The sequence below is a fragment of the Eriocheir sinensis genome, chromosome 4 (genome assembly GCF_024679095.1).
Source record: "Eriocheir sinensis breed Jianghai 21 chromosome 4, ASM2467909v1, whole genome shotgun sequence".
In the NCBI taxonomy this organism is placed as follows: domain Eukaryota; kingdom Metazoa; phylum Arthropoda; class Malacostraca; order Decapoda; family Varunidae; genus Eriocheir; species Eriocheir sinensis.
Genome location: NC_066512.1, coordinates 14,911,538 through 14,931,749, shown reverse-complemented (window position 1 = coordinate 14,931,749; position 20,212 = coordinate 14,911,538). Strand labels below are relative to the sequence as shown.

Here is a 20,212-nt window from a genome sequence, read left to right as displayed (position 1 = left end):
GTTGCGCCCAAAACAGGAGTCACATTTCTGTTTTGTACACAAATGCACATAGTTTAATAACCAAAAAGGACGAAATTAGGGCGTATATTACAACAGAGAAACCAGACGTGGTAGCCATCACAGAGACTGGGGCCAACTCTGCACATCTAATATCCGAACTGTCATTCCCTGGGTACGAAAGCTTCTACAAAAGTCGAAAGCACAAGAAAGGAGGAGTAGTAGTTTGCTACGTAAAAAGTAAACTCCCTGCCATAAAAATAGACAAACATGACGCAGAGAAATAGATTACGTCTATGTGGAAATAACCACAAATAATAAGAAACTAACACCTGTAACCGTATACAGGCAGCCGACGACACTGCCGTATACGAAGAGATTCACTCTCTAGCACAAAGCAAGGAAGCAATAATAATTGGGGACCTTAATTGCCCTAACATTGATTGGGGACTGTTGACTGGAGACCAAGAGGGTAACAGGCTTTTAGAAAAGGTGGAGGATTCGTTCCTCACTCAAGTTGTAACTCAGCCGACATGAGAAAACAATCTGCTGGTATTAGTAAGCGACCCTGACCTCATTCGCGACTGTGAAGTTGGTGAGAAACTTAATGGTTGCGATCACCACTTAATCCGTTTTAATGTCAACATAAGTCACAAACTCGCAGATAATCCGTCAGTGATACCAAATTACAAAAAAAGCAAATTTCAACTTAGCCCGTGACCTGCTTCCCCCTGCTACCTGGGACCAACTTAACCTCACCGACAATACAATCGACAACGCGTGGTACGTCTTCAAAGATAAGCTTCTGGAGGTAGAGGAAGCTACAGTGCCTACAAAATCCAGGCGAGTAAATGGTGCCGTAGATTCACCGTGGATGACCAGAGAAATAAAAAGGGCAGTAAACCTAAAAAAAAAAAAGGAATATTAACCTAATGAAAGAGAATGACACGGCCGAAGCCCGTACACAGTACCACAACAGCGTCAGGGCTTGTCGCACCCTTAAGGCTGATTCACACTACACCAGCACGTTTACGGGGCGTGACCGTACCGTACCGCACCTTCACGGGCCGGCAACAGCATGTGTATTCACACTACACCAGCACGTATACGGCCCGGACTGCACGGGACCTGCTCACACCGTTTGGTAGCAGCTCGATCCTGTCTTTCATCCTGGAAATATCGCAGCTGGGGTAATCATGTTTACGAATGTTGCTGTCAATGACCTAGCCGTAATAGCACTTCTTCTAGAAGAGAAAAATGAAAGACTCGAAAAGATAAAACAAAAGACTTTGGGTATACAAATCTTTAAAGAAAAGGAAAACAGAAGAAGAATGTGTGACACCATATATAAAGAACTGCTGAACGATAAGCCAAAAATTCCATCAATATTTCTGGCTCAGAGAGAGAGAGAGAGAGAGAGAGAGAGAGAGAGAGAGAGAGAGAGAGAGAGAGAGAGAGAGAGAGAGAGAGAAAGAGAAAGAGAAAGAGAAAGAGAGAGAGAGAGAGAGAGAGAATATGAGGTGCCACGCTCCCCGAGGCCACGCCTGTCTGCTGTGCTGTTGCCGGTCGGTGACGGAAGCGTGTTCACACTATCCAACACTGACAGGCTCTGGACTGGGCCGTACCGGCGCGGACCTGCAAAATAATCTCACCAACAATCCTGACCGGCAGCTGCTGGTGACGGTCCGTGCGGGAGACGTGCAGGTCCGTAGCTGTGTGAATACAACAACGTGTTTCCCGTCGAAGAATATTTTGTCGGTCCGGAACGGTACGTTCCGTGCCGGTGACTTTACGTATAATGTGAATCATCCTTTATTCGGAGTAGTAAACGCAACTATGAAAAACAAATAGCGCGCGAAATCAAGACTAACAAAAAAAAATCTTCACATATATCAGATCGAAAAAGAAAGTAAAATCCAATATTGGTCCCCTGACAGAGGAGACGAGATCTGTAACCCAGGACAGTAAACACATGGCCAGAATCCTCAACAGTAACTTCGCATCCGTATTCACAGTCGAGGACATCGAAACCATTCCCGAGGGCCCTGACCCGCCGAGTGGAAATTGATTCAAAATGTGACCAAGAAGTGAAAAAGTACTTGGACAAACTCGACACGAACAAGTCAACGGGACCCGACAACTTGTACCCGCGGTTATTAAAAGAGCTTAAACAGCAAATACTTCAGCCACTCACTAACATATTTAACCGGTCAGTACAACTGAACAAGGTCCTAGAAGACTGGAAGATGGCTCGCGTAACACCGATTTTCAAAAAAGGAGAGAAGTGGCAGGAAAAATACTCGAGAAGATTATTAGAGACAAACTTGTCATAATATAATCTCTGACACCCAGCATGGCTTCAGAAGCAAGTGCTCCTGCTTAACGAATGTATTAGACTTCTTCCAAGGTATATATAAGAATTGGGATGACCATATCCCCAGTGATGTTATATACCTGGACTTTCAGAAAGCCTTCGACAAGGTATTGCACAAGCGACTCCTTAAGAAACTGCACTCGGCGGGCATGGAACCAATTTGATCGCCTGGATAAGAGATTGGCTTACCGACGGAAAACACCGAGTTCTACTCAACGGACAAACTAACGAGTGGCTTCCAATCACTAGTGGAGTGCCTCAAGTGTCAGTGCTGGGATCCATTCTCTTTATCATATATATCAACGACCTAGAATCAGGACTGAAATCCACAATATCGAACTTTGCTGATGACACCAAGGTGGGTGGAAAGGCCCTCACAAAGACCGACTGCGAAATCATTTAGAAAGATCTCAATCACATTATTCAATGGTCGGAAAAATGGCAAATGCCCTTTAATGTTGACAAGTGCAAAGTCATGCACATTGGATCCAGAAATAGTAACCACACATACATCATGAATGGGAAGCCTCTGCAGGCGATGCAGGAGGAAAAGGACCTAGGGATCACTATCAGCAGTGACCTGAAACACGCGAATCACTGTAAAAAAAAGCAAATAACAAAGCCAACACTATGCTCGGGTCCATAGCGAGGAACTTCGAGTGTAAAACGCCAGACATGATGCTATCCTTGTATAATGCCATGGTAAGACCGCATCTCGAGTATGCAGTACAGTTCTGGTCTCCTAATTACTGAAAGGACATTGATTTACTGGAAATAATTCAACGACGCTCCACAAAAATGATTCCAACCTTAATGAACCGTACGAAAAACGACTCAAGCGACTCAATCTCTTTACCCTGGCGAAAAGACGCCTACGAGGGGATATGATGCAAGTTTTCAAGTACCTGAAAAAGTTCAATAACGTCGATTACTCCAAACTCTTTGAACTGCAAAGCAACTCAAGAACTAGAAATAACGGTTTACCCATTCAGTCGAGTCGATGTAACACAGACATTGGAAGGCATTTCTTTTCAAACCGAGTCATCCGCCACTGGAACAATCTTCCCTCAGAAGTAGTAAATGCGAATACCATCAACTCTTTTAAAAATCGAATCGACCGTCATTTCGTTGCGTCAGGAGTAAGCTGAATACCGAGGTGCTTTCATCTGCTCCCCAGGCCCCAAGTGGCTGTCGAGCAGATAAAATCACCAAAGCGGGCAACCTCGTAATGAGCCAATAGGCTTTGTGTTGCCTGCATTTCCATGTTTCCATGTGTCCTCCTTCCCTTTTACCGTTCGTCTGTCTGCCCCCTTCATCCGTCCGCGAGTGGTCACCTTATCGGCCAATACGTTAATCTGTTATCTCTGTCGTCCACTCCTCCGCCTTCTTTTTACCTCTTCGTCATTCTCCTCCTCCTCCTCCTCCTCCTCCTCCTCCTAGCTCCTCCTGGCTCCTTCCGCCGTCGCCTTCCGTCGTCTCCACCGAACAGACATTTTATGTCACAAGTTACAACTTTATCTTAATCGAAAATAAAGCTTTACTTCGTGATGTGGTATAGAGCGTCTGCCTTCAGATTCCATCTGCTCCTTCTCCTCCTTTTCCTTCTCCTCCTCCTCCTCTTTCTCCTCCTCCTCCTCTTTCTCCTCTTCCTCCTCCTCCTCCTCCTCCTCCTCCTTCTCCTCCTCCTCCTCCTCCTCCTCCTCCTCCTCCTCCTCCTCCTCCTCTTCCTCCTCCTCCTCTTCCTCCATTCTCTGTCAATTCGTCCTGCACCAAGTCTTATAAAATTTGTTATTTTGCATTCCGTTACCATTTTTTATGCGAATCTCTCTCTCTCTCTCTCTCTCTCTCTCTCTCTCTCTCTCTCTCTCTCTCTCTCTCTCTCTCTCTCTCTCTCTCTCTCTCTCTCTCTCTCTCTCTCTCTCTCACACACACACACACACACACACACACACACACACACACACACACACACACCACCTTGTCTAAACATATTCTCAGATCTCTGCCCATCGCCCATACAAGAGAGACACGCCATTTTGCCTCCGCTGAAATTATCTCTCGGAAACTAAAACAAAGAACTATCCATTCCGCAAATTTAAACACTCTCCATTATTCGTCATCCGTACTTACACTCATCCCCCACGTCAGCGCTGCAGGATTACTGGTGCGGCGTCGACAGTGTACGTATTATCTTTTCGCCATCTTTATTTGCATCGTGTGCCGCGGGAAACTTGAAAACGGGGCCCAGGGCAACGTTGCCAGATTATCGTACTCAGAACCTCGTATTTACCGGTTTCTGAGCTGTAGCTAGCGCCAAAAAACACCAATAATTTACCATTTTAACGATAACTATAAATGAAGGCGAGTTATTGGGGTCGAGGAGGCAGTTTTGGGGTAGGATATCGGCAAACATAGGAGGCTGAGTACGACAATCTGGCAACGGTGGCCCAAGGTGCAATCAAAATCCGGAGCATCGACGGCGGCTCCAGCTATACGCGAGGCTGAACTGAGGGCGACTTTGAGCTTCCTGATTATTGGCGTGGAAGGGCCGAGTTTACTGAGTTCTTAGCAGTGCGCGGAGTGTTTCTCTTGGGCAGTCGGTGAGCGATGGGCGAGGAGGAGGAGGAGGAGGAAGGAAAGGAAAGAAGGGTAAGAGAAGGAAAGATAGAAGAAGGAAAAAGAAAAGAGAGAAAAAGGAAAGGCATTCGTATTGAAGTAGAGTAGGAGTAGGAGGAACATGAGAATTAGTAAAATATGAAGTAAGATCAGGAGGGAGTAAGCAGAAAGATGAAGGGGACCAAATAGAGAAAAAAAGGACTAGGAGGAGGAGGAAGAGGTGACTCAGTGCGAGGAATGATGAACTGGAGTATGAACAAGTGGCCATGGAAAAAAAGGGGAAGCGAGACGAAGGGAAGAGGAACGAGGATAAATGGGAGTACGAATAACCGGTGATGCAAATGGAGGAGGAAGTGGAGGATTATGGTGAATTATAAACAGGAAGAGAGGGACGAGAACAAGAAGGAGTGATATGAGGATGACAGGCATGAAGACAAGGAGGACGAACGAGGAGGATGGAGAGAGGAAGAGGAGAGGAGTAATGGAGGAAAACTCAGGAGGAGGAAGAAGGAGGCTATAAAGAGAGGGGAGAGGGAAAGGATGGAAGACCGACAGCGGTGACAGGAGGAGGAAGATATAGCAAGACGTAGGGGAGGAGAAAGAGGAAGAGGAGGAAGATGGACGGATGGATGCTGGGGAAGATTGAGAGAGCAAGGGAGGACGTGGAAAAATGGGATGAGTAGGAGGAGGCGGGAGGAAGGTGAGCAGTAGGCCATGAAGAAGGAAGAGGAGGGAAAATGGAACGGCAGAGAGAGAGAGAGAGAGAGAGAGAGAGAGAGAGAGAGAGAGAGAGAATACTGTTAGCAGATGCGAATGAGTCTCACCATTTTCGTGTTAATAAGAAAGAAGGGATGAGATGAAACAGAAAGATGGAAAGAAATAGAAGACTTATGTGGACGCCAGGAATTCGAGAAGGCACAGATGACAGAAAAAAAGGAAAGAGAAGGGAAGGAGGGAAGAAAGGAAAACGGGAATCCGAACCAAGTCAAGGGAAGAGAATAGTTAGACGTCGAGTGGAAAATGGACGAAAAGCACGGGGACTATACTGTTTTCTCTTAGTTTTCGTTCCCCATTATAACTCCCATACCACTATCTCTCTCTCTCTCTCTCTCTCTCTCTCTCTCTCTTGAGGGGAGGAGGGTCAGTGGTCTTTTTTTATCACATTTTTGGTTAATATATTTGCTGTGCGTTTCTGGAAGACGTGAACCGAGAACGGAAACCCGCAGTCCATCCTCTTTCCTCCCTTTTTGCACCTCCTTTGTCTTTCTTTTCTTTATTCCTTGGCTCCTCCTCCTCCTCCTCCTCCTCCTCTTCCTCTTCCTCCTCCTCTTTCTCCTCCTCCTCCTCCTCTTCTTCCTCTTCCTCCTCCTTCTCTTCCTCTCCCTCCTCCTCCTCCGATCCATTTCCTTTGCTCGCTCATTCTTTCCCTCTCCCTCCATTACTCGTTCCCTTCCTCCCTCCCTCCCCAGTGGCTGTTTCTATTTCCTCCCGTGGTCAGCGGTGCCCCTCGGCGAACCTCTTTTGTTCGGGAGGAGAATTTTGACCCTTCAGAGGATTTTGATAAACTTCAACTTCCCCCCTCCGTCTCTCTCTCTCTCTCTCTCTCTCTCTCACACACCACACATCACACACACATACCACACATCACACACACTCCACACATCACACACACTCCACACATCACACACACACCACACACACACACACACACACACTCCACACATCACACACACTCCACACATCACACACACACCACACACACACACACCACACACACACACACACACACACACACACACACACACACACACACACACACACACACACACCGTTATCTTCATGCTGCCTTTGGTCAAGACAAAATCTGGCTCGTGAAATACTTAGGTTTTAAGCTCATGTCGTATTTTTCACACTTTTGCCTCCTCTTCCGCCGCCTCCTATCTTAAAAGACCTCTTATTGCACCTCCCTCCTTCTCTCAATCATTCTTTTTCTCCTTATCCTCTACCTCTTTACCCCATCCCTTTTTCTTCTTGCTTGCCTCTCCCTCCTTCCATGGCTAGGTTGGGAGGGGATGAGAGGAACAGGTGAAACAGGTAAAGAGGTTCACCTGACCTCCTTTTCCCAGGAACCGTTATTGCTTGGCAGGTAAAAGTATCGGCCAGGGAAAGCAGCCTCGTTCAGTGGGAGGGGGGAGGGGAGGGGGCGGAGGGGACGGTCACCAGTATCGTGTATTTTCGTTTCCTTTTATTCTAAGTGAACCTATATGTACTTTTTTTTATGTATGTGTACCTTTTTTTTCTGTATTGTCAGTAGCGTGTCATCAATATTGACATTTTTTGTACTACTGAAATATTATTTTAGTCACTATTATATTTTTTATTACAAACTCATTATTGTTAAGTGAATTGCTACCTGCTATAATATATTATGTTTATTCTTTCTGCAGCATTATTTTTTTCATGAGGAATGTACTTTCCACTCTTTAAGGCTGAATTTATATTCTAGACTTTCTTATATTTTTATATTCTTATATTCGTGCTTTTTGTCTCCGTGATTTGTGGCGGCGGGCCTCCCGAGTACATGAGCTTCCTCTCCGCTGAGCCCTTCCTGTGCTGCCTCCCTCCCTCGCGGCGGGGGAGTGCTGGAGCGGCTTTCGGTGTATGCTTTGTTTATTGGTAAAGCCGAACACAGTAAACCAGAGTAACACGGCCTAGCTTTCTCTCGTTGCATAATAAACCAATTCTCTGTCCGAGCCCTGTATTAACATCGCCTCTTCTCCTCGTGCAGGCGTGTGGCGGCGCGTGGAGGCCGTGGCAGGGCGCGAGGCGGTGCTGCCCTGCGAGGTGGGTAACGTCGAGGCGTCAGACATGGTGTACGTGGTGCTGTGGTACAGGAACGGCGACAAGGAGCCCATTTACAGGTAAGGCGGGGCGGGGCGGGGCGGACGGGACGACAGGTGTGGGGGCGGAGAGGTTATCGTAGAAGTGATGGCAATGGTGTTACAATTCATGTTGTATTTGTACATTAATTACCTGATATCATTCCCTAAGGCTGAGTGTCTCCCATACCGGCCCATAGATCCGATCTATACATATTACAGAGTTATTTGATGACAGTATTGGCTTTACAAATCTAATGGCTGTTGTTCATATTGTCGAAGTAGTAGTAGGAGTAATAGGAATAGCAGTAGTAGTAGTAGTAGTAATAGTAGCAGTATTGTTTGTAGTAGTAGTAGTAGTAGTTGTAACGGTGTAACGCTTGGTTGCGGGGACTTGTGGCGTAAGGGAAACACTTGCTGCCTTAGAAGAAATATATTCTTAACCTAAGATACAGCGTAGCGTTGGTGAGAGAGACGAGACGATACGTGTGTGTCGGACGAGCTCTCTCGAAGGAGTGACGAATTACAGATTGGAAAATAATGAAGTTACAATTGGTCACGTATGTCAAGGTGACCTCTAAGCTTGATGAAATGCTTTGTATACAAACTGAGACGGTAAACACTGACAGCTGACATTCCTACAAGGTGGCGTGATCTATCTGTCGTGTTTTTTTCCATTGATATTGCAGTAAGTATAATAAGTAATAAGTATGATAAGTAATAATAATAATAATACACTGATATACTACAGTTACTATAACATAGTAAGTAGTAGTAGTAGTAGTAGTAGTTCAGTTCAGTTCAGTATTCTTTATTCACATAAATATGTATATTAGATTGGAAAAGTGTATAAAAGATATTCAATTATATAAAATAATTAGATATAGAGACAGCAGCTTACATACTTTGGGAAGGCACTCTATTCAGTGCACAGTACATTGATCATTATCTTTATTTCATTTTCAGATAATATTATGTTATCTTTGGTGTCTCTCATATAGCATATTTCTCTGATCAAAGCACCATCTTGCCTAATATGACATTCTTCATTCTGTATATTTCCCCAAGAGTTATGAACTACATTACAATTCATGTTGTATTTGTACATTAAGTACCTGATATCATTCCCTAAGGCTGAGTGTCTCCCATACCGGCCCATAGATCCGATCGTACGTATCACAGAGTTATTTGATGACAGTATTTGCTTTACAAATTTAATGGAACGTTTAGCGAACCGCACCATGGGCAGTGTTGTTAGGTGGGGTTAGGTTCACAGGAGCTTAGGTTCACAGGTGCTGCCTTGTACAGGCCTACCGGCCTCTTGCAGACTTCTTACGTTCTTATGTTCTTAAGTCCGGAGGCATCACGTCAGCTATGTACGTTAGTATTAGTAGTATTAGTATTAGTAGTATTAGTAGTAATAGTAGAAAAAATGGTATTATGACCAATAAGTTTTCATCACTAGTAGTGTAAATCGCTGATTGGCTGTTATTATTTTTTTATGTTGGTGTTGTACTTTTGTTCTGTTGTTTACTGTGGCTAATTAATCTTTCTGCAGTGGTTTTATTAACACTGAAACACGTATAATGGAAACTGAGAACAATTCCTATTTAATGCTAGCGATTGTGGCCGTGTTTTGATACACACACACACACACACACACACACACACACACACACACACACACACACACACACACACACACACACACACACACACACACACACACACACACACACACACACACACACAGACATATATATATATATATATATATATATATACATATATATATATATATATATATATATATATATATATATATATATATATATATATATATATATATATATATATATATATATATATATATATATATATATATATATATATATATATATATATATATATATATTTATATGCAAAGGCTAAGAAATGTTTAGCTGTTTGGAAGCAACTGCCACCGAGAAAACAGCGGCCCGCTGCTCCCTCCCGGCTCGAACAGAAATAGAAGACACCCGGAAAGGCTACGGAACTCTGAGGTCATGGCCTCCAACGCTTTCCCTTGTAAGACAATACAGCCACTCAGGTGAACGCGGAGCAACGAGGTCGTGTGTCTGTTGAGCATGTTGGGGTGTGTTGTCCCGGAGCAAAAGATAAATATGAATGAAGAATACTTCGATGAACGGTTTAGGTTACTCGTGTGACCTCCATCCCCGCCAGACCTTGTGTGAACGGCTCAGTCTGCCTGTCTTGCCTTAATCACCGGAATTTTTTAAGGTTTTCACCGAAGGGAATGTGGCGTACCCGGCGGTGTGCTGCACGACACTAAGGCACACTTTTCATGCCTTGGAAGGATTCTGTCTTTTCATATTCCGAGGGAGAAACACAATATGATTACCACCACTGCAAACACCAACGACATCAACAAGAAAACTCGATACAAGGTCGTTGACCAATATTTTCTCGAGTAATAATTTGTGTGTGCAGTCGATGAAACATTTTCCTTCCTTATCCACTTAGGAAGAGATAAGACAGTCGCCGCCAGTGATGATAAGTATTACTGAATGAGGTCAAGAGTCTGTAGGTTTTATGGTTCCATTTTACTTGAAGTTTAAGAGAAGGCCACAGTTTCGACCATAAACCATTCTCTCTCTCTCTCTCTCTCTCTCTCTCTCTCTCTCTCTCTCTCTCTCTCTCTCTCTCTCTCTCTCTCTCTCTCTCTCTCTCTCTCTCTCTCTCTCTCTCTCTCTCTCTCTCTCTCTCTCTCTCTCTCTCTCTCTCTCTCTCTCTCTCTCTCTCTCTCTCTCTCTCTCTCTCTCTTTCTCTTTTGTTTGTTTATTCTCATTGCTGATCAACTTAGATTTTCTATGGTCTTTTCTTTCATATCTTCAGCTTTTTCGTCTTTATCTAACATTTCCTTGTCACAATTCTCTATTATTTCCAATCCTCCTCCTCCTCCTCTTCCTCCTCCTCCTTTTCCTCCTCCTCTTCCTCCTCCTCCTTTTCCTCCTCTTCCTCCTCCTCCTTTTCCTCCTCCTCCTAACTTCTCTTCTTTCTTCCTTCTTTCATTTTCTTATATTTTGATCTATCATATTTTTTTATTCATGTACTTTTGTCTGCGTTTTTCTAATCAGCCTTTCCAGTTATATATTTTTTTCCGAATATTTACACGGTGCTTCTGTTTCACTCTCCGTTTTTTTTTTTCACACAATATATACCTATCTTCCATTTTCCCTCACTTTATCTTTTATCTATCTATCTATTTATCCATCTATCTCAGTCACATCTTTGCTTTTCTCTTCACCTTTCTGTCCCTTCTCAACCCCCTTTTTTTCCTTCCCTCCTTCTTTCTCAAAGCCACCACCACAAAGACACATTTACCTCCCACACGCTATCCCAATCACCACCAACACTACCACCACCACCACCAAATCTTCTTCACGCTCCTTTCTCCCCTCAACTGGAAACTCCATATCTCCTCTCTCACTAAATCAGCTACCTCGAGGTTCGGCGTTCTGTATCGTCTCCTCCAGTTTTTCTCCCCCGCACAGATGCTGTCCATATACAGAGGCATCGTCCGCCCTCGTATGGAGTATGCGTCACGTGTGTGGGGGGGCTCCACTCACACAGCTCTCGTGGACAGAGTAGAGTCAAAGGAACTTCGTCTTATCAACTCCCCTCATCTTACTGACAGTCTTCTACCTCTTAAATTCCGCCGCCATATTGCCTCTCTTTCTATCTTCTATCGATATTTTCATGCTGACTACTCTTCTGAACTTGCTAACTGCATGTCTCCCCTCCTCCCGCGGCCCCGCTGCACTCGACTTTCTACTCTAGCTCATCCCTGTACTGTCCAAACCCCTTATGCAAGAGTTAACCAACATCTTCACTCTTTCATCCCTTACACTGGTAAACACTGGAACAGCCTTCCTTCGTCTATATTTCCTCCTGCCTATGACTTGACCTCTTTCAAGAAAAGGTTATCAAGACACCTCTCCACCCAAAATTGACCTCTCCTTTGGCCACTCTTTACTTTTGTCTGTTGTGCGAGCGGTGAGTAGCGGGCTTTTTTTTCTACACTTTTTGTTGCCCTTGAGCTGTCTCCTTTGTTGTAAAAAAAAAAATATCTACTTAATCTTTACACGTGACTTTCGAGGCTTCGCGGATCAGAAATTCTTGCAGGAAGCAGCTCGCAATCACCCCTTTGCTGATACCGCTAATGGTCGCGCGCCACCAGTGGGGAAGAGAGCCACAAATCCGGCATGTTCGAGATGTGAAACTTTTCCTGTATATCGAAAAGCACATGGCGGTAGTTTGCCAAGATGCTGCGTTACTCGCCTGTTTTAAGGAGGGAGTTTAGTTAATCGGAAGGTGTTTGGAGAGGCTTGGTGAGGATCCGAGGCGAAAGGATAGGGTAGAGAGAAGAGGAAAGTGTAGGAAGTGTCGGGCCATAGTTATGTGTTAATGGGAAGCTGTGGAGAGAGGAGAGAAGAGTATGTGATAGAAGGAAAAAGCTGGAATAAGCCGAAAACAAAGGATGCTTTAAGGATAGAGAAAAGAGAAAGAAGATAAGACGAAGAGGAGGGGAAGGAAGAGGATATGGATATATTGTCTAATGAGAAAGGAGGTGGTAAGAGAAAGTAGTGATATCAACGAGAGAGAGAGAGAGAGAGAGAGAGAGAGAGAGAGAGAGAGAGAGAGAGAGAGAGAGAGAGAGAGAGAGAGAGAGAGAGAGAGAGAGAGATTGATTGATTGATTGATTGATTGATTGATTGATTGGCCTCAAGGTAGTTACATAGATTATTTTACACATTGTCTTTAAAAGCCACTAGTCCATTGAGCCGTAGCTCTCTTATGGACTACATGTTATATATATTTATATATAAGTGAGCATAACAGGTGCGACAAGGTCTCTCAAAAATATATTAAAGAGTGCAAAAAAATTAAGTATGGCTAACTCAGAATGCATACTATATACATGTGCACCCATGTGCACCCCAATACAAAATTAATGAAAATAGGCTTTTGTTCCTGATTAATAGAACAAAGTGATAATACTACTACTAATAATAACAATAACAATAGCAACAAAAATACTACTACTAATAATAATAGTTTCATAACAATATTACTAATAATAATGATAATGACAATAAAAAAAAAATAATGACAGACATGATAATAATGAGACATGATAATAGTGATAGACATAATAATGATAGACATGATAATAATGATAAACATGATAATAGTGACAGTAGTAACGCATAATAATAATAATAATAATAATAATAATAATAATAATAATAATAATAATAATAATAATAATAATATAAATAATAATAGTGATAATAAAATTATAATAGTGATACTGATCCTGAACATTACTATTACATATTCTAATAGTAGTAGTAGTAGTATTAGTAGTAGTAGTAGTAGTAGTAGCAGTAGTAGTAGCAGTGGTAGTAGCAGTAGTAGTAGCAGTAGAGAAGGGAGGGAAAGGGGGAAGGAGAAGGATAGGTGGAAAGCATAGCAAGCACTCTTTAACATGCCTTAATGTGAGCAAGTTAAGGTATATATTTCACTGAAAAATATTAAGTATAATTACCATGTAACAATGAAAATAAATTTCTTTTAAATGAGACTAGATTATCATTATTTAGAAGGGACTGAGGCAAGTTATTCCAGTTTTTTGATCCCCGTGACATAACACTCTGCTGGGCGTGTGTGCTCCTGCATAACGGTAGACGCAATTGATGAGTTCTACGGGTCACAGAGTGGGGCATCACAGTAAAGCCAGGGTATACAGGGAAAGAGTGAAGAGCTTTGTGTACAAATAAGTTAGTTTGAAGGTATATAATATCGAGAGAGAGAGAGAGAGAGAGAGAGAGAGAGAGAGAGAGAGAGAGAGAGAGAGAGAGAGAGAGAGCAGCGGAGAAGGGTAGAGTAGAAATGTGTAAAGAGAAGGAATAGCTGAAAAAAACAGGACATTGGTGGGTTTCATAGGATAGAAGAAAGAAAGGAAACGAAAAAAGGGATAAGGGGAGTATTTTTTTTATTTTCCCTTTCAAAGGTACGATAAGTGTGAGTCGTCTCGTGGCGGTATGTAATAACTTGTAGCTTTGGGAGACTAAACCATCATACATATTCTTATTACTGTTGTACCCTAAGAGATGACGAAGTGGAAGGTGAAAATAACATCAGTAAAGATATCTGTCGCTCCTGTAAAACATGTCAAGATAAGAAGTTGAAAAAGAAAGAATCTCAGAGTTTGCAACATGTAAATTTGAAAAAGAAAATTACAATGCTGAATTAATCCTTCGGGAGTCAGTAAGAAAAACGAAAAACCAAGGGTATGAATGTGTAGCCTCTGGTGCTGGAAGTTCTGTGGCATAAAAGTGAAATCTTGAAAATTAAATTGAAGGTAGTGAGCAGTGAGGAAAAAGGACAAGTTGACTCTGATGATAAAGATGAAGAAAGTAAAGGGAAATATTGTAGCCGTAGAAGTATTAAATAAAAAAAAAAACATATAGCTTGCAGTAGTTACTCACAAACACAAAGCCGTACAACCAAAGAAAGTACTGAGAAATAAAGAGAAAGACAATAAATGCCGTAGAAATGAAAAAAAATGAAGACAAAAGATAGAGGGTAAAGAAACCGACACTGCAGTAGAGAAGAAAAAATGGGACAAAGAAAAAAATGCTACGATGCTCAGTACAAAAGCTGAAGAGCAAAATAGGAAAAGAGCAAATATAAACAAGAATACACTGCAACAGAGAAGAAAATGACTTAAAATTCAAGAGAATAAAAAAAGAAAAAGGAAAAGCTAACGGAATTTATAGAGGGGTAAATAATCGGAGTAGACGCGAATATGCAAAAGTAAAAAGTGATAAGAATGAAAACAAGAATACTAAAGGAAAAAAAATGTTTGTGGAGAAGAAAAAGAGCCTAAGGAATAAGATACCAGAAAAAAATAATGAATGTCCACTATTAGAGACAAGGAAGAAACGAACGAAGATGAAAGAAAATGCAGCAACAGAGATGATACTAAAAATGCACAACTTGAGGAATACAGGACACAAACAAAGCAATGAGAAGACATAATAATAGAAATTAAAGGGGATAAAACTCATCAGATAAAACAGCATCGGGAATCCAGTGTAGCGAAAATATAGTGTGAAAGAATACACCAATAATAAACAGGAGAAGCAACAGTGAATGAGAGGATAGACCAACAAAGAGGATGAAGAAAAGAACTAAAAAGATCGGAGGGACTTTTGTGTATTTACAATGCAGCCAATTTGGCCTTTAAATCAGCCTCTTTATGACATTACCGTGAACACACACACACACACACACACACACACACACACACACACACACACACACACACACACACACACACACACACACACACACACACACACAGACACACACATACATATATATCGGGTGACACAACAGGAGCAACCCTCTTAATGGTGCCTCCTTAAGAGTTGTATTAAGTGATGGTTGTATGTAGTTCGGGGAGTGTGTGTGTAGTGGGGTGTTGAGGTGGGGCTGTTTGTACTGGTGGTGTGAGGATGGTGTAGGGTCTGGTAGGGGTTGTGGAATGTTTTGGTTGTATGTGTGTTGACGGAGGTGCCAAGTGCTGTATGTGATATAAGAACATAAGAACATAAGAACGAAGGAGTCTGCAAGAGGCCGGTAGGCCTGTACAAGGCAGCTCCTTTGAACCTAAGCTCCCGTGTATCTAACCCCACCTAATATCACTGTCCATGAATTTACCCAATCTATTTTTTAATGTGACAATTGTATTGGCACTCACCATGTGACTGCTAAGCCTATTCCACTCATCCATCACTGTTAGTTAACCAATTTTTGCCTATGTCCCTGTTGAATCTGAATTTGTCCAGTTTAAACCCATTACTTCGTGTCCTACCCGGTTCTCTTACCAACAAAACCTTATGAATATCCCCCATTTTAAAGCCCTTCATCCATTTATAAACCTCGATCATGTCTCCACGCACCCTAGTCAAGATGAGGTCTAACTAATGCTAAATATAGTTTGAGGAAGACTTCGGCGCTTCTGTTGCTTATGATCCTTGAAATAAATCCCAGTACCCTATTTGCTCGATTTCTAGCTTGAATGCATTGCCCCCTTGGACGGAGATCAGAGCTCACTAAGACCCCTAAATCCCTCTCGCACCCAGACCTGCTTATGGGAGCGTCATTTAAGCAATAGTTATGTGAGGGGTTGTTCCTACCTACACTCAGAATACTGCACTTTCCTACATTGAACTCCATTTGCCATTTATCCGCTCAGTCATACAATCTGTTTAGTTCATCCTGGAGAATACTAGCGTCCTGATCTGACTCAATTACTCTACCGATCTTGGTATCATCTGCAAACTTGCTGACATCACTACTAATTACTGTATCTAAGTCATTGATATAAATAATAAACAAAAGTGGACCTAATACCGAACCTTGTGGGACCCCACTCGTAACACATCCCCAGTCAGATCTTTTACCATTGATTTGCACTCTTTGCTTCCTATTGGAAAGCCACGCCGTGACACAGTTCAAAACTTTACCCTCTACTCCGTGAGACTGTAATTTGAGCAATAGTCGTTGGTGAGGAACTTTGTCAAACGCTTTACTTAAAATCAAGATAGATTACATCATAATTTTCATCTCTGTCTACCGCCTCAAATACTTTATTGTAGAAGGACAAGAGATTGGTGAGGCATGACCTACCTTTCGTGAACCCATGCTGCGAGTCGTGAATTAAGCTATATTTCTCTAGATGCTCCCGAATGTTCCTGGCTATTATGGACTCCTGCATCTTGCCTATAACCGATGTTAAGCTAATTGGGCGATAGTTTGAAGCAGCTGACCTGTCCCCCTTTTTGAAAATCGGCGTCACATTAGATCCTTTTCATAGGCTGGGCACATAACAAGTATTTACCGACATCTTAAAGATGTCGGTTAGTGGGTCACTGAGTACATTACTAAATTCCTTTAATACCCTCGGAAATATCCCGTCAGGACCTGGCGACTTATTCTTCTTAAGCTTATCTATCTCATCCTGAACTACTTGCCTGGTAATGATTATATCCCTCAATTTATCGCCATCCCCGCCCTCGTACACCTGAACCCTTTCCGGAATAGTCATTCGATCCTCTTGTGTGAATACTGAAAGGAAGTAGTCATTCAACAATGTGGTCATATTTTCGTAATTTTCTACTAGCTCGCCTGTGTTTAGTTTCAGCGGTCCAATTTTCTCCCTTGTTTTTGTTCTATACATCTGAAAGAAGCCCCTAGGATTACTTTTTGCCTCATTTGCTACTTTGATCTCATAGTTCCTTTTTGCTATCCTGGTGTTTTCTTCACTAATCTAGATAGTTCGACATACCGGCTCCTGAGATGTTTCACCATTCTTTATTTTCTGATAAATTCCCTTCTTTAACCCTATCTGGTGTTTTAGTCCACGAGTCATCCACTTAGGGTCATTGTTTTCTTTTCTAAGTGTTCGCTGTGGTATATGCTGTCCTTGCCCCTCTACTATTACTCTAACTAAATTATTGTAAGACATTTCTACCTGGTTCTCCTGGCTCTCCAACCCACAGTTTTGGCCCTCATGAATCACTAAATTATCCTAGTTTACTCCTTCAAGATGTCTTCGAAGCCCCTCGTAATTTGCTCTTCTAAAATCTGGCACTAACACTGGGTTTGGCTCGCGGGTTACCGCCCAGTCTAAGCTAAAACGAACCGTTCTGTGGTCACTATTTCCTAACTCTCCGCCCACCTCCAACTCACGTAGCAAGTTTCCATTATTAGTTAGGACTAAGTCTAATATGTTACCTCCTCTGGTAGGCTCAGTAACTACCTGCTTAAGGAAATTATCTTGTATAACTTCAAGAAAATCCTCGGCTTCCATGTCACCCACTAGGTCTTCCCAGTCTATATTTCTATAATTAAAGTCCCCCATTATGCAGACATTTTTACTCCTACTCGCCCTGCCAGTCTCCTGTAGTAATATACTCGTGACCTGCCTGTTAAGGTTGGGTACTTTATGGGGCCGGATGAGGCCATGTTGATAATCTTAACAAGTAAACAGAAGCAGAAAATGTAGAAAAACGAAAACTATATATATATATATATATATATATATATATATATATATATATATATATATATATATATATATATATATATATACATATATACATATATATATATATATATATATATATATATATATATATATATATATATATATATATATATATATATATATATATATATATATATATATATATATATATATATATATATATATATATATATATATATATATAATTATTAAAAAAAAAAAACAGAATGCATCATAACCTCCATGGAATAAAAAAATAAAATAAAGAAATAAAAAAACTCGGGGCTCTAAAAGTCTACCCGGTAGTGAAATATTGACACCCGACAACTATAAAGAATAAAATAGAAAAAGATGCAAGCGCTTTTTTTTTTTCTACGAACCTGGACAAGATAATGTATAAAGAAAAGATAAATGCATCTTGCACAACAATACTCGATTGACAAGAATCCCCTTACTTTATTTTTTTGCTCCAACCCTCTCCTCCTCTTTCCTGTTTTTTCTTTTCCCCTCACCGCCACGGCGATTTAAGTGAAGTCATGCTCACGCCCCAGACGAGCGGGGAATAATAAAGTTTGCACGGAGGTTAGCCGAGACTAAATGAACCTTGCCGTGGAGTGAGTTAAAGGTAAGTTATCTGGCAGCGTTAGGGAGTTAGTGGGGTGTGCAGCGGTGGTGGTGGTGGTTGTGATAGGATTAAAGGGTCTTGGTGATTAGGCGATAGGATGCTGGTGGTGCTGATTGGCTTTCTTTGGTTTTGGGGATGAAGGTCAGGTATTCAGTCAATCAGTCTGTTATTCTGTCAGTCAGTCAGGCAAAATGCCAAACGATCACTCACTAAGTCTCTTCCTTAATAAGTCACGCAGGCAGGCGGTAGTTCACGTGCTTGACATGCCAATTAGTTAGTCACTGATTCAGCTTTTCATTATCAGTGCCACTTAAAAGTTGTCAAGTACATCGCAAATATATACTTTGTCACTGATAAAAAAAGAATCTGCTTTTTCCTTTTCCGAACTCCTGATATTCTGTTCTCACCATTCCTGTTAATGCTCAGGGCACACTGCAATAGGTAGCTTCGGTCCTGTAAAAAATGCATGAGTCCTTGACAGGGAAAATAAAGAGTATAGACAATGTTTGGTAGGAAGCGGAAAAAAAAACATACCTTCTATTTCATTACATTTACATTAAAGCTTTGTCGAAAAGTCTAGATTGCATAAGAACGTCATGCATGTGATGGGTCATACAAATCGATGAACGCATTTATACTCATTGCACTTGTGAAGAACTCAAGCGAGATCCTGAACTAATGGAGGCATATCGTTCATTGGTGCGGGCACACACACACACACACACACACACACACACACCCGCGCGCGCGCGTCCATGTACGTGTTATTCTGTTTGCATTTTTATCATGTGCTCTTTAACATTTTTTGTTTCTGCATGCTTGCGCGCCCGGGCTTAGAAAAAAGTAAGTGTCTCGCGGTCCCACAGCAGCCTCCTAACATCATCCGCGAAGAAAAGTATCGTTTACATAAATAAGAATATCGATCTATAAAACGGTTCCCGCGGCTGTGTTATATATTCTGTTTGGATTTTGGTTCCTCGGGCAGCCATGTCAATCTAATCATGTGTAATAGGAATGACAGGTTTAATTTCATTTTACAAACGAGTGATGGAATGACTGAAAATATTCTGCGAATGTGTTTTTGGTGCCAGTCATGAAAACAAACTGACATCCATTTAATTTAATTATATGAACGATTACCATGATTGTTTTATTTGCCGTGGCTCTTCGTAATCATGAGCTCCGTTTATAAAGGTAGTGAGAAACGCTTCACCCTGTCTCGAAATAGTTTTTAAACTTTCTGAACCTTGTGTGCTCTCATCCACAATGTTGTTATAACGTGTATTAAAGCTGTTAGTAAAAAGCTTGCCCTATGCAGTACAATACGTTAGGTATTGCACCCGAACTGAAAAAGGTGTTGGATTGTCTGAAGCTGTCTACAAGTGGGGACAGGGATCAAAGGATGCGAAATGCTGCTCTACACCTACAATTGCACCCACCAAGTGGTTTCTTTATTAATTGTACCCCGAAACGCGGCGGGGTCTTGTGCCACGCATTGTGAGTTTTAGGTATTATTTGCTATCCTAAGACTCTCTGGTTTGAATGTAAGTTTAGTGAAG

The 20,212-nt window shown here is 41.9% G+C and overlaps 1 protein-coding gene across 4 annotated transcripts in view; it reads left to right on the top strand.

The window, feature by feature from the left end:
• LOC127008872 (nephrin-like) overlaps nucleotides 1-20,212 on the top strand; it is a 289,486-nt gene that overhangs the window by 177,634 nt on the left and 91,640 nt on the right. For all 4 annotated transcript variants that reach the window (XR_007761400.1, XM_050881286.1, XM_050881275.1 and 1 more), the window contains exon 4: nucleotides 7,776-7,908. Coding sequence is in view for 3 of the 4 variants with exons in the window: in XM_050881286.1 (XP_050737243.1) it covers nucleotides 7,776-7,908 (133 nt within the window). In the remaining variant the exon portion in view is untranslated. The remainder of the gene's footprint in view (nucleotides 1-7,775; nucleotides 7,909-20,212) is intronic.